Source organism: Myxocyprinus asiaticus, chromosome 3, assembly GCF_019703515.2.
Source record: "Myxocyprinus asiaticus isolate MX2 ecotype Aquarium Trade chromosome 3, UBuf_Myxa_2, whole genome shotgun sequence".
NCBI lineage: Eukaryota > Metazoa > Chordata > Actinopteri > Cypriniformes > Catostomidae > Myxocyprinus > Myxocyprinus asiaticus.
Window position 1 is genome coordinate 1,532,501 of NC_059346.1, and position 20,736 is coordinate 1,553,236.

The 20,736-nt window shown below is 36.6% G+C and overlaps 1 protein-coding gene across 1 annotated transcript in view; it reads left to right on the forward strand.

The window, feature by feature from the left end:
• The window catches only part of LOC127423803 (dynamin-1-like), a 111,528-nt gene that overhangs the window by 55,417 nt on the left and 35,375 nt on the right, over positions 1-20,736 (forward strand). Inside the window, exons 14-15 of the mRNA XM_051668423.1 lie at positions 1,876-1,887; positions 6,947-7,060. Of these exons, the coding sequence (XP_051524383.1) occupies positions 1,876-1,887; positions 6,947-7,060 (126 nt within the window). The remainder of the gene's footprint in view (positions 1-1,875; positions 1,888-6,946; positions 7,061-20,736) is intronic.

Consider the following 20,736-nt stretch of genomic DNA (forward strand, 5'->3'; position numbering starts at 1 on the left):
ATCCTCAAAATAATAATGATAATTCTGGATTATATTATAATAATCAAGTTGACTGGGTCACACAGTAATAATTAGTATTATATTCAAGTTTTTATTAGTAAAAATATTAGGGCTGTTGATTTTACGTCAATTCAGTGCGATTAATTATATAAAAATTAATGGATTAAAAAATGTATGCAATTAATAATGTCCCCGGACTGTAATAAGGAATATTCCTTCCATCTGAGCAATTCAAGCTTGTAGTACCACCTGTTTTCTGCAGGGGGCAGTAAGTGAAACTCGCTGTATAGGCAACGAGCAGCTTATACAGAGAACAAACCACATTTACAGACAGCAGACAACACGTCTTGTGTTCAAACACAGCTTGATGGAGCACAAATCTGAACGCAGCGATCTCAAGATGTGTTTTTCGAAGTATTAAACTACGTTTAACTTGACACAGCGAACTAAAAATGCTGTTTATGATGCAACACAACAGATACGCTCCATAAGTGTCCGTCTGACGCAGGTGTACATTGACATCCTTAAACAAGCCCTTATAATAAATCTACCTTGGACTGATTGACGAATTCAGTTGCTGTGAAGTGTACGCCAATGATAGACTAATGTTCAATAATATAGAAATAAACAATATATTGCATTCTAAAATCACTTTTTGTATTGTCTTTTTGGTAACACTTAACAATAAGGTAACATTCGTTAACATTAGTTAATGCATTAGGTATCATAAACAATTAAAAATATATTGTTTACAGCATTTATTAATCTTTGTTAATGTTAGTTAATAAAATTAAATAGTTTGTTGTTAGTTCATAATGCATTAACTCATGTAAACAAACAACTATTGATTTTAAAAATGTTGAAATTAACATTAAGATGAATAAATGCTGTGAAAGTATTATTCATTGATAGTTTATAACTAATGTTAACAAATACAACCTTATTAAAACATGTTACTGTCGTTTTTATTGCTTTACTTGTGTGCCACATTTTAATTATCTGTATTATTATTTTTTTTATAATATATATATACTTATATATTATTATATATATATTTATATTATATATATTTATAATAATTGTTTAAATACAACTATTTATTATGATTTAATCATTATATATAGAATTATTGTTATTTCAGGGGCTTTCTCAGTAAATATTTATATATGCAATTAATTGTGATTAATTCGATTAATTTATCGGCACACCATGTAATAAATTAGATTAAAAAATGTAATCTATTGACAGCCCTAAAAAAATATATGATGGTAAATAATGCTTTTTATTAAGCTACTATGTATCATTGTGTATAAAATATAAATATAATAGAGCAAGTCTATGAATAAAAAAATTATTGAAACGAAAAAATTATTTTTAAATAGATTTTTATTCTGTGCCTTTAAAATATTGATTCTACTAAATGAAATGATGGTTCCTCTGATAATAATAAAAAAATAAAAAATAATAATAAAAAATAAAAAAAACACTTTATGAGCCATTTCAGAGCAAATACATAATTATCGAGATATATATCGAATATTGTCCATTTTTGTAGCCATATTGCCCAGCCCTTCTTCTTTTATTAAATTTAATATTCTGATCAAATCTTTCTGAACTAATAATACTGTTACTTCTCACTCATATACTGTATATGTATCTCCTGTGTTAGTATTAATGTTACAATCGCCCCTGATATTTGTATCTCTCATAAACGTGCTGCTCTCTTCTGTGTTTGTCTGATGGCGTTTACGGCACCAGTCATTTCTCCTTCTGTTGTTAGTCTGTTTTTTATATGTTCGATAATGATTCTCCTTTTCTCTTTTATCTGTGTTTTGTTCATTTGCTTCTATTTTTACTCCTTCACCTCTGACACAGGATGAAATCATGGTGAGTATTGTGTGTTGTGATGTGTACATCTGCATAAGAAGGTTTTTCTTCACATTCAAACTCATTCCTCTGGACTGTCTGTCTCACTCCCTTGAGCTGTCGCTGGCACTAAAGACGTCAGTCAAGCGTGATGACTGTATAGTGTGCACTAGAGAGGGTTTCTTTATGAAAATGAAGCCTGTTTTTTGGAGCAATAAGACTTTTTTGCATTGTGACATTGTTTTCATGACAAATAAAATTATGTTATCAAATTTATTATGTTATTAGGATTTTTAAATTGGCTTATAAGATGGAAAATGGACATTTTTTCTTGCTCTTTTGAAAGAAGAGAGTTTGATGTCTTTATTTATTCATCCACTTGAGGCAGAATTGAGTCGCAGTTCAACAAACCTGCTATGTGTGTGTGTCAGTGCAGAGTAAAATACACACACTAACAGATGCATGTATGAATGATTATTGTAGAGGTGTGTGTGTGTGTGTGTGTGACTGTGTGTTTGTTTTGTTTTTAGTCTTTCTCATCTGTGCAGTATGTACATTTTCTGTATGCACGGAATATCAGGATATTCCCATAGAGTGGCGAGTTTGAATCCAGAGCGTGCTGAGTGACTCCAGCCAGGTCTCCTAAGCAACCAAATTGGCCCGGTTGCTAGGGAGGGTAGAGTCACATGGGGTAACCTCCTCGTGGTCGTTATAATGTGGTTCTCGCTCTCTGTGGGGTGTGTGGTGAGTTGTGTGTGGATGCTGCGGAGAATAGTGTGAAGCCTCCACATGCGCTACATCTCCGTGGTAACGCGCTCAACAAGCCACATGATAAGATGCGCAGATTGACGGTCTCAGACGCGGAGGCAACTGAGATTCGTCCTCCGCCACCCGGATTGAGGCGAGTCACTACGCCACCACGAGGACTTAGAGCGCATTGGGAATTGGGCATTCCAAATTGGGGGAAAAAAAAAACACTGTCCCATGACAAATCATAATAATTTGTGTGAGATGGTGAAATAGTAAGATAACATACGACTTGAATGATATCTCGTGTGAAAAGGTTTGACTTTTATTCCTATTGAGACCAACTAATCAACGAACAGAATTTCAAATCGAAACAATACAGGCATCAAACTTGAGTTAGCCTCCAATCCAACACTTTAACCCTTTAAGCTCTGAAGATGTTTTTAAGGATTTTCTGTTTCAGTGGCATACCCAAAATTAAAAGTTTATAACTCGACAAAAAATATATAAATAAATAAAACAGGGAGGGTCAAAGGTATCAATGTTAAGAAAACTTTTCATATTTTTTTATTATATAGATTATGATAAATTCTGAGACTCTCAGTCTAAGAAACTGCTGAAAAACCACACAACAAAATTGACCCAAAAATGTATTCTTATTTTTCTGATTTGTCATTATATACACTATATTGCCAAAAGTATTCGCTCACCCATCCAAATAATTGAATTCAGGTGTTCCAATCACTTCCATGGCCACAGGTGTATAAAATGAAGCACCTAGGCATGCAGACTGCTTCTACAAACATTTGTGAAAGAATGGGCCGCTCTCAGGAGCTCAGTGAATTCCAGCACAGTACTGTGATAGGATGCCACCTGTGCAACAAGTCCAGTCGTGAAATTTCCTTGCTTCTAAATATTCCACAGTCAACTGTCAGTGGTATTATAACAAAGTGGAAGCGATTGGGAATGACAGCAACTCAGCCACGAAGTGGTAGGCCACGTAAAATGACAGAGCGGGGTCAGCGGATGCTGAGGCGCATAGTGCGCAGAGGTCACCAACTTTCTGCAGAGTCAATCACTACAGACCTCCAAAGTTCATGTGGCCTTCAGATTAGCTCAAGAACAGTGCGTAGAGAGCTTCATGGAATGGGTTTCCATGGCCGAGCAGCTGCATCCAAGCCATACATCACCAAGTGCAATGCAAAGCGTCGGATGCAGTGGTGTAAAGCATGCCACCACTGGACTCTAGAGCAGTGGAGATGCGTTCTCTGGAGTGACGAATCACGCTTCTCCATCTGGCAATCTGATGGACGAGTCTGGGTTTGGCGATTGCCAGGAGAACGGTACTTGTCTGACTGCATTGTGCAAACTGTGAAGTTTGGTGGAGGGGGGATTATGGTGTGGGGTTGTTTTCAGGAGCTGGGCTTGGCCCCTTAGTTCCAGTGAAAGGAACTCTGAATGCTTCAGCACACCAAGAGATTTTGGACAATTCCATGCTCCCAACTTTGTGGGAACAGTTTGGGGATGGCCCCTTCCTGTTCCAACATGACTGTGCACCAGTGCACAAAGCAAGGTCCATAAAGACATGGATGAGCAAGTTTGGTGTGGAAGAACTTGACTGGCCTGCACAGAGTCCTGACCTCAACCCGATAGAGCACCTTTGGGATGAATTAGAGCGAAGGCTGCGAGCCAGGCCTTCTCATCCAACATCAGTGTCTGACCTCACAAATGCGCTTCTGGAAGAATGGTCAAAATTCCCATAAACACACTCCTAAACCTTGTGGAAAGCCTTCCCAGAAGAGTTGAAACTGTTATAGCTGCAAAGGGTGGGCCGACGTCATATTAAACCCTATGTATTAAGAATGGGATGTCACTTAATTTCATATGCGTCTAAAGGCAGATGAGCTAATACTTTTGGCAATATAGTGTATCTCTGGGTGTAAATAAGGCGGCTCCAGAAAACTGCTTTTGTTTTGTTCCCAGTCATGTCAACTGTACCTGAGAAAATTTTTGTGTTGATATGACAAAGCAATCAAAAGTTATAACATTACAAATATAATTTATCATAGTGTCCAAAAGCCTCTCCAAACAAATAAAACATAATAATTGTACATAAGAACTAATTACACATGCAAACACAACAATGACTAAAGGTTTGCATAGCATGCAGACATGATTTTAGTAATGAGATTTCACAGAATGAGTTTCATTCTGTGTCATTTGAGTCATCATTGAGTCTGTGTCATGTATTTGGCGCCATCTCCTGGTGGTCATATGTAACATTGTGCTTCATGTGGATTATCTAATGATCTATGCATCTGATTATCTTGTGTGTGGACTCGTTTGAAAGATAATCACCTCCTCTAAGTAATGCTATGTGATATTTTATGTTCAGTTTATGCTTTGTGAAGTTATTAGCAAAAATGTGTCATATAAGCAACACCAACATAATTGTCAAAGACATATACTTAGCTATTACTTGCTATATTTTTGTCTGTGAGTAAAACAAATAGGCTGGTTGTATTCTACTCTTTAAAAGCTTTCTAACAACATATGACACATGACTATTTGATCAGTTTCTTTTTTTCTTTTTTCTTTTTAATAAATTATCAATTCGAAACACTACTGATTTGTCTGCAAATTTAAAAGCACTTGTTCAGTTTTGGTCATAATGTCTACATACATTAGAAAGTAGAGCTTCTAAACTTTCAAACGATACCTATTATGTGTTGGTCAAGACTGTAGTTATTAATATTTTGACGATAATTGTTTGTTCTCGCTGGCCCACCGGCAGGCCAACCCAAGCTTAAAGGGTTAAGAAAGGAAACGTCTGTGAACAAATTAGGTTACTCATAGCATACAAATGACTGATGTATGTCAATCAGGGCTGTTTCTGAGCATATGGAGACCCCCCCACCCTGGACCCAGGCCCACTCAAGAATGACACCACAATATAGTCTTCAACAAATGTAAATATATATTCTTTAAATTGTAATTAATTAAGTACACAAAACGCAAAAAAATAACAAAAAATTAACAATAAATTAACAATAAATAACTATACAAATTAACAATAAACTTCTATGAATACCAATAAATAACTAAATACTGTACAAAAAAATGTAAATAAAAAAATATATATATTAAAAACTGGCCTTGCTTTGCAGGGCCCCCTGGTGGCTCAGGGGCCTTAAGCAGCCGCTTAAACCGCTTGTACTGTAGCTGGAATTGGCCCTGATGTCAATAACCTGTAATACGTTCCCTCATCTCGTTCCAAACCCTCGTGTTTTCATTCTTCTGTATTACTTATGTTATTTTCCTATTAAAATCACAGTTAGGTTCAAGTTTTGGGTTAAGGGTTAAACTTTGAAAAAAAAAATGTCAAACCCCTGATTTGTCTCTTTCATCCATATGACCAGTGATTTTCCCATTAATATTATGGTTAGGTGTTTGTTAGTTAGTTAGTTAGTTAGTTAGTTAAGGGATTACACTTTATAGTTAAGTTCAGTCTGAGGTTAGGGGTTAAACTTACCAAAAATCATAATAATGTTGTTTGTTGGTTCATTTATTTTTCTCTATGGGAGTAAAAGTTGTAGCCAACTCGTACAATTTCTTGCACTAATTATTACATTTAGACGCCACTTCCTGAATTAAATATGAGATTGTGTAACAACACTGTATTATATCTGAATAATAGCACATCTGGTTTTAAGGGATAGTTCACCCAAATATTAAAATTCAAAATATCAAAATATAAAACCCTCAGGCCATCACAGATGTGTATGACTTTCTTCTGCTGAACACAAATGAAGATTTTTAGTAGAATATTTCAGCTCTGTAGGTCCATACAATGCAAGTGAATGGTGACCAGAACTTTGAAGCTCCAAAAAGCACATGAAAGCAGCATAAAAGTAATCCATAAAACTCCAGTGGTTTAATCCATGTTTTCTGAAGTGATATGATAGGTGTGGGTGAGAAACAGATCAATATTTAAGTCCTTTTTTAATATAAATCTCCACTTTCACTTTCACATTCTTCTTCTTTTGTTTTTGCCGATTCTCATTCTTCATGCATATCACCACCTACTGGGCAGGGAGGAGAATTTATAGTAAAAAAAGGACTTAAATATTGATCTATTTCTCACCCACACCTATCATATCACTTCTGAAGACATGGATTAAACCACTGGAGTCATATGGATTACTTTTATGCTGCCTTTATGTGCTTTTGGAACTTCAAAGTTTTAGTACACACACTACATACAGTGTAGTATGCATTAAACAGTACACTAGTATTCCATTGCTAACATGGCCTCAAATCGTGTGTATTTCAGGTGATCAGAAAGGGCTGGCTGACCATCAACAACATCGGTATCATGAAGGGCGGGGCCAAAGAGTACTGGTTTGTCCTGACGGCCGAATCGCTGTCCTGGTACAAGGATGATGAGGTGAGCAATGTGGCCGTGCACACACATCGGCCAATCACTGCGTCACAATTGTAAAAGCTGCAGTGTGTCATTTTGCAATGTAACTGCAAAAATAATCACTGTTTTCAAACCGGTTTCTGTTCTACGTGATTTTAGTGTGATAAATCGCTTGTACAGTTTACCAGCGTTGTGCTGTCAAAGCAACGAAGTTGTAATATTGGATATAACTTTAGACTGATAAGGTTTACAAGCGATTTTATCACACTATAATCACATTAACACATATAATGTTTATGTCTTGTGGCTATACTTTTGTGTACTTATGGACTTCCATTGTAAGTGTCTCACTGTTACTGCGATTTTTGCTTTTTTTTAAATAAACAAGGGACGAGTCAAATTATTTTGTGGTAATCAACATTATGCCATAAATGCTGTTGATTGATCTTAACTTGTAATGTCATTGTAATCCCTTTAAGGCACATACTAGCAGTTCAACCAGCTCATTTCTACATTCACTTTCACATCAACGTCAGTTCGCTTTAGTCTCACGACTGCATCACAACCGATTGTTAACTTCAAAGTTAAAGCAACATTCTTTTGATTTACGTTGGAGAGCTGCCTTGAAACATCCCGCGTGCTTCGCTCAAACACCGGCGCCATCCCGGCTGCTACATACCAATCATTAATGACTTCAGCTTTAACGCAACACTTTTATGTGGAATTATTTATAGCGATTTTCCGCAATAGAAAAGAAATGATCTCAAGTCGGTTATTTTTAAGCCGTTCCGTTTTGGCTCATTTTTGCTGACTTGACAGTCTTATTCCCCTGCCGTGTTTTCGGCTGGAATATTTTTCCAGTGTTGTAAAGGTTTGACTGTTAAATGATGCTTGTAGAAGCTGGTGGTGTGTGTGGAGAGCTGCTCTCTCATATTGCCTGAAGCTTTCCACACACACTCGGTCATTTGGAAAGGAAAGCATTAGTTCTGCAGGACGACAATGTTCATAATGTTTTGAGCTCAACTTGACAGCCATGTTTTTATCATCGTGGTCTGTGGTAGTGGTGAATGTTTAGAGGAAGAAACAGGTGCGTCAACTGGTGTGTCTGTGAGACAGTGGATCTCTTCCAAAACCTAGTTTGCTACTTTGCAATTTTGGTCGAGAGACGATTTTTCCGGCTCTGAACTTCCTTTTCTGCGGTTGAAATTAGCGGTCGATTGATAGGGGTTTTTCAGTGGCTGAGAGTGAGAAAGAGCAGAGTGATGATATAATGCCAACATCTGGATCATTTACAAATAAGGTTGTCTGACGTGATAAAAAAAATAGGAATCTTTTAAAAATCTAGTGTCAGGTTCCTAAAAATGTAATCTTTGTGTCCATGTTGGTTTCATACATTTAAAAAAAAAAATATATATTTTTAATAATTTTCAAAAAAATAATAAAAGGTTTAATGACATTAAAAATGTAAAGTGGCACAACTATCAAGTAAAAGCTAATTAATACTTTTACACTTTGAATACATGAGTGTTCCCAACTAAATTAATTATTTCAAAAACATTTTGAAACAAATTTTTCAAGGTATTTTTGTTTTGTTTTTAAATATCGTGAAATTTTGAGCTATCAAGAAGTTTTCTCAGGGTTACTCCATTTGACAATATAAAAAATATTCAAATATTGGATTTCTTTTTTTCAACTTCACCCAGTCATGAGGGTTTAAAGGTGTCCTCTCTGTTTTTTTTATTTATTTTATTTATTTATTTTTTTGTGACCTGCATTTTCAAGTATTAATAATATTTTAAAACAAAATTATTTGACTTCTTTTTTTTTTATTATTATTATTTTTTTTAATTTTTTTTTTTTAAATAGTAAAAAATTATTCCAAACTTCTTATGCCAACATTTTGTTTTTAAGAAAATCAGCTTTTAATGAGATTTTATTTTTTTATTTGTATTTTTTTTTTGTGTCTCTTTAGACTTTGACGTCATTAATTGAAAACATGTTCATCATAGTAGAGGTGTATTTAAATAATAGTTTTGTGCGAATTACATTTTTTATGTATTTTTGAATCACTTAATAGATCCAGATAAAAACAAAAAAAAAAATTTCTTTGATCCAAATTCACCGCAAAAATTGAAGCTTCTCAATTCAATTTATCATCTTTCTGAATATTCAATTTTCGGAAAGATAGATAAATTGATTTATCTGATCTTTCTGAAGCAACACTACTTAAGATAGTTAAAATATATTTGAATAAAAATGTAAACAAGTGAAAAACAAGTGACGAAATCTACCAGTGGAATAAGATCACACAAAACACGTATATTGAATAGATATTATGTAAAAACAAATGTAAATATTTTAAGCAGGTTTGCTTCAAAATTAAGTGTATCTTTAAGGATTTTTAAGTTATTTTACTTGAAAGCAAGTCAAAAATACTTACCAAAAATACTTAACCCTTTAAGCTCTGAAGGTGTTTTAAAAATGTCCTGTTTCATTCCCAAAATTAAAGGCTTATAACTCAACAAAAATGAAAAACAAAGAGGGTCAAGTGTTTGGTATCTGTAACACTGCTTCACAGGCAGAAGGGAAGGAGAACACAGGGAAGCGGGGTTTCCAGATTCAGGTACGAGTTTTAATCAGCCACCTCAGTGCTTTACAATTTCACAAACTCATCAGTTTCACAGGCACGGAGTTACTTAAACACATCAGCTTCACAAACACAATGGCCTTTCTTGTGCCAGACACTCTCTCTCTGCTGCTGGTGGCGTGGCTGTTTATATGCCGCTCTCCCCCTGCTCACTGGAATTAGAGACAGGTGTTAAACATAATCTAGCTCAGGTGCAAGCGCCCTTACCGCTTTCTCTCTCTCCGGACGGACGCTTGGCCACGCCCCCGCTGCCACAGTATCATTGTAAAGAAAACTTTTAAAATATTTTAATGATATAGATTATGATAAATTCTGAGACTCTCATCCTAAGAAACTGCTTATTTTTCTGATTTGTCATTATATATCTCTGAGTGTAAATAAGGTGTCTCTGAAAAACTGCTTTTGTTTTGTTCCCAATCATGTCACCTGTATCTGAGAAAAATGTTGTGTTGATATGACAAAGCAATCAAAAGTTACAAAAATAATTTATCATAGTGTCTAAAAACATCTCCAAACAAATAAAACATAATAATTGTACATAAGAACTAATTACACATGCAAACACAACAATGACTAAAGGTTTGCATAGCATGCAGACATGATTTTAGTAATGAGATTACACAGAATGAGTTTCATTCTGTGTCATTTGAGTCATCATTGTGTCTGTGTCATGTATTTGGCGCCATCTCCTGGTGGTCATATGTAACATTGTGCTTCATGTGGATTATCTAATGATCTATGCATCTGATTATCTTGTGTGTGGACTCGTTTGAAAGATAATCACCTCCTCTAAGTAATGGTATGTGATATTTTATGTTCCATTTATTTTTCATGAAGTTACAAGTGAAAACGCGGCATATAAGCAACACCAACATAATCGTCAAAGTCATATACTTAGCTATTACTCTCTATATTTTTGTCTGTGAGTAAAACAAATAGGCTGGTTGTATTCTACTCTTTGAGAGCTTTCCAACAACATATGACACATGGATATTTGATCAGTTTGATGTTTTTACCGATTGCAATAATATGTTCAGTGCAATTTTAATACATTTTCAAAATGGAACACTTCTGATTTGTCTGTAAATTTCAAAGCACTTGTTCAGTTTTGGTCATAATGCCTACATGCACTGGAAAGTAGATCTTATAAGCTTTCAAACGATACCTATTTTGTGCTGGTCAAGACTGTAGTTATTCATATAAAAAAAATATAAAAAATTTCACAGGTCCATCTGAAGGGTTAAGAATATTATATATTTTTTTTACATAATACATGTATGTAATACATTTTAATGACACCAAATAAGATGTACAGAAAATGTACACAATGTACACAAATTTTCTGAAATTAAATTAAACACTTGTTGCACAATATTTACTTAAAATTCATTGTTAAGAAGTCTTTTCAGGAATACAAAATATTTCATCTTTTTTAAGGTAGAAATAAAATTGTAGCTAACGAATTTCATTCATTGTTTTATTATTATTTTTTATTATTATTATTATTTTATTGTAATGTTTTGTGAATCCAGCTTCATGTTCTTTTCGGTTTTAGTTCGGCTAAATGTTATCTTTCATATCAATATAGTTGACATTTACTATGTAATAGTATAAATGCAGAGCCGGTTGCATTAGTACGGTAAGGTAGTTTTAGTTTCGCAAACTGATTTTGTACTCTTCTTCAAATGAATGCACTTTTGCTTTTGTGATAACATTTGAGACAGTGTTTTGTGACGTTGATTCACTAATATAACTGGTCTGATCTATTAGCACACATGAAGGGTGTTTGTAATGCAGAAATTTCTGGAGTAAGATCACGTTTGTTAAATAAGCGGATAACCGTTCCTTGATTCCAGAAACTCTAGCTTTAGAAGTTAATCATCTACTTAATAGATATGTTAATGGTGTGAATTATTCTTTTCAGTTAAAATGTGTTTTTGTGTTTTATGACCCTTTAAGTGCCTTTGTTATTCACTCATGAACAGTAAAAAAGCAAGTAAAACACAAAAAATCATATTAATTCTCATATTTTCATTCATAAATTAAGTTTTCTAAAATGCATTTAACCCTTCTATTGTGTTCAGAATCTGCAGACACCTTTTGCGTTCGTGGGTCAATTTTGACCCGGTTTAATTCAAGCTTATAAATAATTCATAACCCAATGTTTTTCATCTAAAACTATATTGTAAGTCATTAATAGGTTCTTAACTATTCATACATTTAAAAAGATTGATATTTTTGGTATGTTAACTCACAAATATAAAAGTAATTATTTTATATGCCTTTTTTTTTAGAAATATAAAATGTAGAAATTATTTTCAAAATATACATTAACTACAGCAAAACCAGTGTGATACATGTGAAGACATCTTTTTTATCAACATTTCTGTGAAATTGTATCTAAATATAACATAATATACAATTTATATTAACATCTAATGTGAGAATTATTAGTAATTTGAATATTCCATTTATTCTCATGAACTGTTGAATGTTGATGTGTGAGTTTGCTGTAAGCTGGTTTTGCATCAGATGTCTGCAGAATAAAAGTTGGACAATTTCCTCTTTCAAGCCCTAATTAGAATAATATATGCATGAACTTTTGCTCCGGCCACACCCCCTTTAGACAGTAGTACCTTTGATTTAGTTTATTTGTTATGTTTGTTATGTCTGTCATGTCTGTTTTGTACATGAATTTGTGTGTGTGTGTGTGCGTGACTGTATGTTTATGCGTGTGTGTGTCTGTGTGTGTGTGTGTGTGTGTGTGTGTGTGTGTGTCTGTATGTGTGCAGTCCCAGTGAGAGACAAAAAAGTGTGTGAGAGAGTTTGGGAAAGAGGCTAAAATTAAGTGACGTGTTTATAAGTAAAAATCTCATTCATAGATGTACAAAAAAATCTACATAATATCATGTGTAAAGCCACAATTGATGCCCGGGTCAAAATTGACCCGCGAACGCAAAAGATTCTAAAAACTGTGATATTTAAAAATATATCACACTATATCTGACATTACAGTAACCTGTGTGTCTGTGTGTTTTTGTGTGTGTGTGTTTGTTTGAGTGTGTGTTTTTGTGTGTGTGTGTTTGTTTGAGTGTGTGTTTGTTTGAGTGTGTGTGTGTGTGTGTGTCTGTGTGTTTTTGTGTGTGTGTGTTTGTTTGTGTGTGTTTGTGTTTGTTTGAGTGTGTGTGTGTGTTTGTTTGAGTGTGTGTGTGTATGTGTATGTGTGTTTGTTTGAGTGTGTGTGTGTGTGTGTGTGTGTCTGTTTTTTGTGTGTGTGTGTGTATGTGTGTGTGTTTGTTTGAGTGCGTGTGTGTGCGTGTGTGTTTGAGTGTGCGTGTGTGTGCTTGTGTGAGTGTGTGTGTGTGTTTGTTTGAGTGTGTGTGCTTGTGTGAGTGTGTGTGTGTGTGTGTGCGTGCGGTGTGTGCATGTGCATGTGTGTGCGCGCGCGTGTGTGTGTGTGCGTTTGCATGTGGCAGAGGAAAAGGCATCGTACGAGGAAACGTTGTGATCCAGGAAAAGTCTTTAAGTGGAAACATGTTCGTCTGGTTTTGATCTGTGAACTTCTGAGAACTTTGTGAATGTGTGAAAGACCAGCTGAAGATCTTCATCTGAGACAAAAACCCTCTTTCTCTCTTATTTAACAAAATCAATGTGGATAGTCACACATTATTGACTCTATAACAGTACTATAGAAATGTACGGAGCTAAACAGTGTAGAGATTCTATGAGATTGATTAATTCTACACGTCATCTAGAACTGTCAGTTTTACTACTGATACACAGACACACAAAGAGACACATAAAAAAAATCACACTTTGTATTAGAAATTTTTACACTTTATTCACAGATTGCAAATGACATCAATGCATATTTAATAGATAATTACAGCACAAAACATCAACAAATCGTCACAACAGTTGCGATTACTTTTTAAGGAATGTTTCCTGCTTTTGTTGTCGTATATCTACTCATCCCATGATGCGTTGGTTGGTTGTCATGGTGATTTGGAATCGCCATGGTGACGGTCTTGAGCATCCCCGTCCAGCCTAACCAATGTGCAGACTACTGTACAAACACTACTTCCTGAACAGGTAGTCTGAACACTGGGCAGGCGGGGCGGGCTTCAGACACTCATAAATAAACATGTAATGATGGCACATAAAACACACTCCTGTCTGCTGCTCACTGGCTGATGAAGGTTTGGATAATTAGAGTGAGTCAATCAGGCCGTGATGAATCTGAAACAGAGGTGAGACACAGATTACGATGATGCTGCGTTCTGATTGGCAGAAACTTCCTGTTTCCTGTGGAGAGCGACTCATTCCCTGCGGTTTCATGTTTCACACAGAAAATCCCCAAAACTCTACAGCACACTACAGAAAACACCCAGATGATGGGGGAAAATATATATACAGTATATTCTTATATTTCAGTGCATAAAAGGCAGAAAACGGTTCAAGGTTATACATTTATATAATCAGTTTGTGTGTGTGTGTATTTAGAATAAAAAATAAAAAATGTATACTATACTTAAGTTTAAATAAGGCAGAAAACATCAAGTAAATGTTTATCAATTTGTATATATAAATAATAAATAATTATAAAATGTATATTATACTTAAATGTATAAAAGGCAGAAAACATTTCAAGATTAAAAAGTTTATCAATTTGTGTGTGTATATATATATATATATATGTTTCCTTTCATATATATATATATATATATATATTTATATATATATATATATATATATATATATATATATATACTATAGACAGACAGGCAGACAGATAGATAGGAAAAAATATAATACTTAAGTGTAGTTGGCAGAAAACATTTTAAGATTAAACGTTAAGCAATTTGTATATATAATTAATATAATATAACATTATATATCCATACATCCATTTATCAATCTATCTATATTTAGGAATATATCACCTTTTAAATCCTGAACTGTAATAATAATTAGCACTTCAAATAATGACTCAACATAATTTATCATTTAACTTTCAGGGCTGTTCATGTAGTTATATTTGAATGGTTATTCATCCACTTACAGTATGCCCTCATTGACCCCTCACACAAGCTCAAAGTTAGAATAATCTTCATTACAGCTGATAATCTGAGATTCTACTGTTTTATAATGAACTTGCTTTGACTTCAGATCAGCTTGTAATATTTGTTTCTTCTAAACTGAAAGCATCAATCAAACTCTGGTCTAACCGTCCCATTTAAACCCCCAGTGTAGCAGATACGACACCTTGTCCTCGTCTTCAGCGTCTGGTGGATTCACACCAGGTGTTTGAGCGTTGATCCTAATTCTCCTTAATGCACCTACAGGACCTCAGTGAGACAGTTAGTGACTGCGGGTGAATAAACGGGCTGCTGAGGGTCTTCAAGAGGAAGGCTGTAGATTTGTCTTCTTCATCTTCACTTTCATTCTTGATCGCTTGTGACCACATTCCCAAATCAATCGTTCCCAAAAATCTAAATAACTGGGATGGATTGAAAAAATGTGGAAGAATCGTGTCCCGTGTTTCTTAAAAGTGTGTCTGCGCATCTCGGTGTGCTGATAGATGTGAGTGCAGTTCATCTCATCGAGCGGGCGGTAATGCTTGACGTGGCAGAGGACTGTTAACTAACTTTACTGGAGGGAGAGTGAAAGAGCAGGAGAAGAGAAAGAGGCGTAGCTCTCCTCCGGTCCCCTCCTCCGTCTGGAGTTCTGGACGTTTTTTCCCGCTTTTTGGGGAGGCGACAGGAAGTGGATGGGCAAAGGTCAACAGGAAGTGCATTAATTTTCTGCATGTGTTGTGTCATTTTTGAGGAGGAGGAGGAGGGGGAGCGGGATTGGTTACAGCACTTTTTGGGTGGAAAGCGCGAGTGTGTGTGGGAGAGGGATCCGTGGCTTTGTAGCACTGCAGGAATGTCAGAGTTTCTTGGCAACACGTTGGGCTTGTAATAACTCCAGATGTGGTGGCTCCGAGCACGCTGGCATGTTTTTACTTCTGAAACTGATTTCCTTTCGCTGTCCAGAGTGAATAAAGAGGCCTTTATGTTGGTTGACCCCCCCCCATGAATACATTGGGTAACTGGGTTGAAATCAGGACCAGATTTTCTACAGAGAGGCTAGAAAGAGCGACCCGTCAGAGATCACCCATAAAGCCACTACATCGGCGAACAGCAAACCAAAGCTGGTGATTAAAGTTAATGGTCTGGTTTTTATATCAGTTGCTTGACAAAGTAGTTCAGTTGTTGAGTCAAGCATCACTATTGGGTCATTAATTGTCAAAAGAACCAAATTTCGAAAACTTCCCTGGCTGATTTTTTTTGATTTTGTTATACTTTTCCTAACGGAAGAAAACATAAATGATTTTGAAAGCCGAAATATTAAATGCCACGGATCAGTATTTACTGAGTAATCCATAATTTTGAATAGTGGGGGTCAAAATGGCAATTTTCGCTTATAATTTTGGAGCAAAACTACAGGTCTAAAAAATAACCTTAGAAAGGTGACAGCATCATTATTTTATGTTTACACAGAGATGGGTAGATCTATTATTAAAATTAGCTGACTTCAGCACCTCTTGTTGCATTATATCCCAATGGTGAGAGTCCAAAAATGGGAAAAAACACTTTCTTTGTTTTTCCAAAGTTGGAGTGCCTATAACTCCAGAAGTATTAAAGATATCTTAATATCTGGTTCATAACAAAATCTTCTCTTTGCATCTTCATTTTTAAGGCTCTGTATGGTTAAATCCCAGAGATGTGAGGCTTTCAATGTGGCTTTATCTGTAAACCACTCAGAACACCCTAGCAACCATCTAGCAACCACCCACAGCAACCTAGCATAATGACTCTGAGCTTTGCATGGGCAAACACCACTCACATTTTCTTCAGAAAACACCTTAATCTCCACCCAGTCTGCATTTATGTGGTGTCATTGTTGTTTCATGTGTAGTGTCTGTGCAGGTCATGGTGGTGGGGTGGATGATTGGTGATGGGGGGTTTTGCTCTTCTGTGGTCGGGCTCTGGGTGGTAACTGTTTGCTTTAGCTACGGTTTCTCCTCTTGACCCGAGTGAGGACTCCACAGGGAGCCGCATCAGCAGTCCTGATGGCCGAAGAGAAACGGTTTAATACTCTGCACCAATTTTTGAGTACATTTTTTATTACAGTGAACTAATTTTGACATAATTTTCAGTATTGAATTGAACTTTTCTAAAAGCAAAGCTAACACTGTGTCTGAGGACTGATCCTGAGCATAGCTCTACATCAACCCGGTGAAACTGCTCAACAAAAGGCCAGCCGTTTAAAACCGATGTAAAACCGTCCGTCTTTGAAGCCTGAGAGAAGGGAAATGCTGTAGACTTGCACTGTTGGTTTACAAACATGCTTGAATTTACAAGCGCAGGTCTTTGTTCACTGGTTAAAACAGCAGTAGTAAATTTCAAAGCGTCTGTTCGCAACACCTCCTTCACTGTTAACAAACCAGCGTCCTCATTAAACTTCTCCCAGCTGTTGAAATCAACACAGGTTGGGAACATTTACGATTAACGAGGGAATCGGAGCAGGTGGCATTAGAGTTCAGTACCTTTAGTTCATCTTGGCTTATTTCAGCCTTGGAACTCAAATAGACCAATTTAGTTTCACATTTAACATTATAGATAATCTACAGTCTTGACAAGATTTAGCTTCATCTAGAGAGGACTAGATGATGTCGCTGTCAGTGTAGATAACCTAGAAACAAACTATGCAAAAGTATACTCAAATACGCAAACGCAGACGTTGCAAGCCACCAGTCGAGTTGTGCCAATATGATCACACAGGAAGTCGACATTCGACTTCACATATTTAACGATGAGTGCGATTTGAAGTTTCTATTTTTTCTCTAAAGCCACGTCCACACTAATCCGTTTAAGTTTCAAAACTCAGTTTTCAGTTTTCAAATGTCATCGTTAGCGAAAGTATGTGGTTATGGAGAGTGTTTTCGAAAGTCTCAGTTTTCGCTGGGGATGAGAGGTGTAAACGTAGTGAAATGAATCCAACTTTACATGAAAACTTATTACAGAGTGTAGTTTAGTAACTATTCTATGGTTAGCACAACATTTGCTCAACAAAGCGAACAATCAGTTTCATGTATGACATCTACCTGTCCTCATCGTTAGCTCAAAACGAATTTTTTTTTGAGGGTATTACATCATTTACAATTTAAAACAACTCGCTTTTGGTGCCAACCTGTGGATATTTCACCCAGAGACTGGATCACACAAGCCCTTATGTTCAAAAACACTTCCCGCTTCAGCCACTGAGGGCAGCGTTTAAAGCACACACCAACAATGCATTTTGCATGGGCAAACACCACCAGGGTTGGGAAGGTTATTTTTAAAAAGTATTCCGCTACAGATTACAGATTACATGCTGTAAAATGTCATTTGTAACGTATTCCGTTAGATTACTCAAGGTCAGTAATGTATTTTAAATACTTTGGATTACTTCTTCATCACTGGCACTTGTTTTGACTATAAACAAGTAAATAATGTAACAAGATTGGGGCCTGGGTAGCTCAGTGGTAAAGACGCTGGCTACTACCCCTGGAGTTCGCTAGCTCGAATCCAGGGCGTGCTGAGTGACTCCAGCCGGGTCTCCTAAGCAACCAAATTGGCCCGGTTGCTAGGGAGGGTAGAGTCACATGGGGTAACCTCCTCGTGGTTGCTATAATGTGGTTCACTCTCAGTGGGGCGCATGGCGAGTTGTACGTGGGTGCCGTGGTGGATGGCGTGAAGCCTCCACACGCGCTATGTCTCCGCGGTAACGCACTCAACAAGCCAAGTGATAAGATGCGTGGATTGACGGTCTCAGGTGCAGAGGCAGCTGAGAGTCACTATGCAACCACGAGGACTTAGAGCACATTGGGAATTAGGCATTCCAAATTGGGAGAAAAAGGGAGAAAAATTAAATAAAAAATTAAAAACAAATAAAGTAACAAAACTTATATTAAAAAGAAAATTCTCTGAAAAAAGCCTAAATATCTAATGCAGTTTTTCTACTCAAGTAAATTTATATTGTTTTAATATTTTTTTACATCTGTTGCAGGGCTCCCTGTTCTTCTATCTATTTAGATTGTCTCAATTGCTTCTGTCTCTTTATGTAATCTCAGACTGACTCGATATTCAGTGGGGGGCTCTGTGGGGGTCATGACATCTGTTGCAGGGCTCCCTGTTCTTCTATCTATTTAGTCTGTCTCAATTGCTTCTGTCTCTTTATGAAATCTCAGACTGACTCGATATTCAGTGGGGGGCTTTGTGGGGGTCATGACATCTGTTGCAGGGCTCCCTGTTCTTCTATCTATTTAGGCTGTCTCAATTGCTTCTGTCTCTTTATGATAATCTCAGACTGACACGATGTTCAGTGGGGGGGGGCTTTGTGGGGGTCATGACATCTGTTGCAGGGCTCCCTGTTCTTCTATCTATTTAGACTGTCTCAATTGCTTCTGTCTCTTTATGATAATCTCAGTCTGACACAATGTTCAGTGGGGGGGGCTTTGTGGGGGTCATGACATCTGTTGCAGGGCTCCCTGTTCTTCTATCTATTTAGGCTGTCTCAATTGCTTCTGTCTCTTTATGAAATCTCAGACTGACACGATGTTCCGTGGGGGGGCTTTGTGGGGGTCATGACATCTGTTGCAGGGCTCCCTGTTCTTCTATCTATTTAGTCTGTCTCAATTGCTTCTGTCACTTTATGAAATCTCAGACTGACACGATGTTCCATAGGGGGGCTTTGTGGGGGTCATGACATCTGTTGCAGGGCTCCCTGTTCTTCTATCTATTTAGGCTGTCTCAATTGCTTCTGTCTATTTATGTAATCTCAGATTGACTCGATATTCAGTGGGGGGCTTTGTGGGGGTCATGCCATCTGTTGCAGGGCTCCCTGTTCTTCTTTTCTGTTCTTTTATGTTTGTAATGTTATATTGTTATACAGGTAATGTTTGGGAAATGTATATTTTCTATTGACACATGCAATGCCATGGTGGTGTGTGGGTATCGCAGCCCATTTCAGCCCTCTTTATATCAGATATTACACTCAGGGCCGTAGCTAGTGGGGTGAAAGGTGGTAATGATTCTAGGGGCCCAAAGGTACAGGGGGCCCCACAACAAATTCTAAACTGTATTTTTAATAGGAAAGGGGCCCAGAACAATATACAGTCAGGGGGCCCAGATTACCTTGCTACAGCCCTGATTACACTTATTCTACAGCATCTCCTGGCAGCGTTTAATAAAACAAGATACAACTGCTCCAATCCTGCAAATGAAACTTTCCCCAAAGGAAGTCATTCAGCTGCTCCATCATAACAAGGCGATGGATAGATCAAGATATTGGATGGAAATGTGCAATGATTCATGTTTTCCTTAGTTTCCTAAACGTTTCGATGGAAACCCAGCTATTGTTAAACGAGAGGCTGTCACGAAACGCTATTACAATTACATTATCCTTGTCAACTCCAGATTAACATCCAAATACGTAGAGCATCCCGCTACTCACATGCTTTCGCTATTGGTTTGAAACGTCTGACCGCCTTTTATTCGGTTTGTATTTTTTTCTGATGCATTTTATTTAGTGTATAATATACTTTTGTTAAATTAGTGTGTGGCTACTTTACCATAAAAATATTTAGTATATTAATTACGTAATCCCGTTACATGTAATCCCCAATCCTTCACACCACTCATAGAAAATTTAAAATTCCAGTTTCTCAACACATACATGAACGTACAGTAGAAGCGCATTTGGTTGCTAAAAGTTCTCTGTAGGATTTGTATTGGTGCTCTGCATTTGATCTGGACAACGTAGGACAGAACATTGCCTTTTCACCTACTTAATTGTGACTTTCAAGGAGTTTTAACGCAGCGTCCAGAGAGGTTAATGCAGTTCGCATGTCTGTGGCGTCGCTGCTGTAGGCATCAGTGTGTGTTCAGAGAGTCTGTGACGATCCGACAGACTTTAAAATGAAAACCAGAGTGGATTCTCTGTCGATCCTGTGGTGGTGATCCCA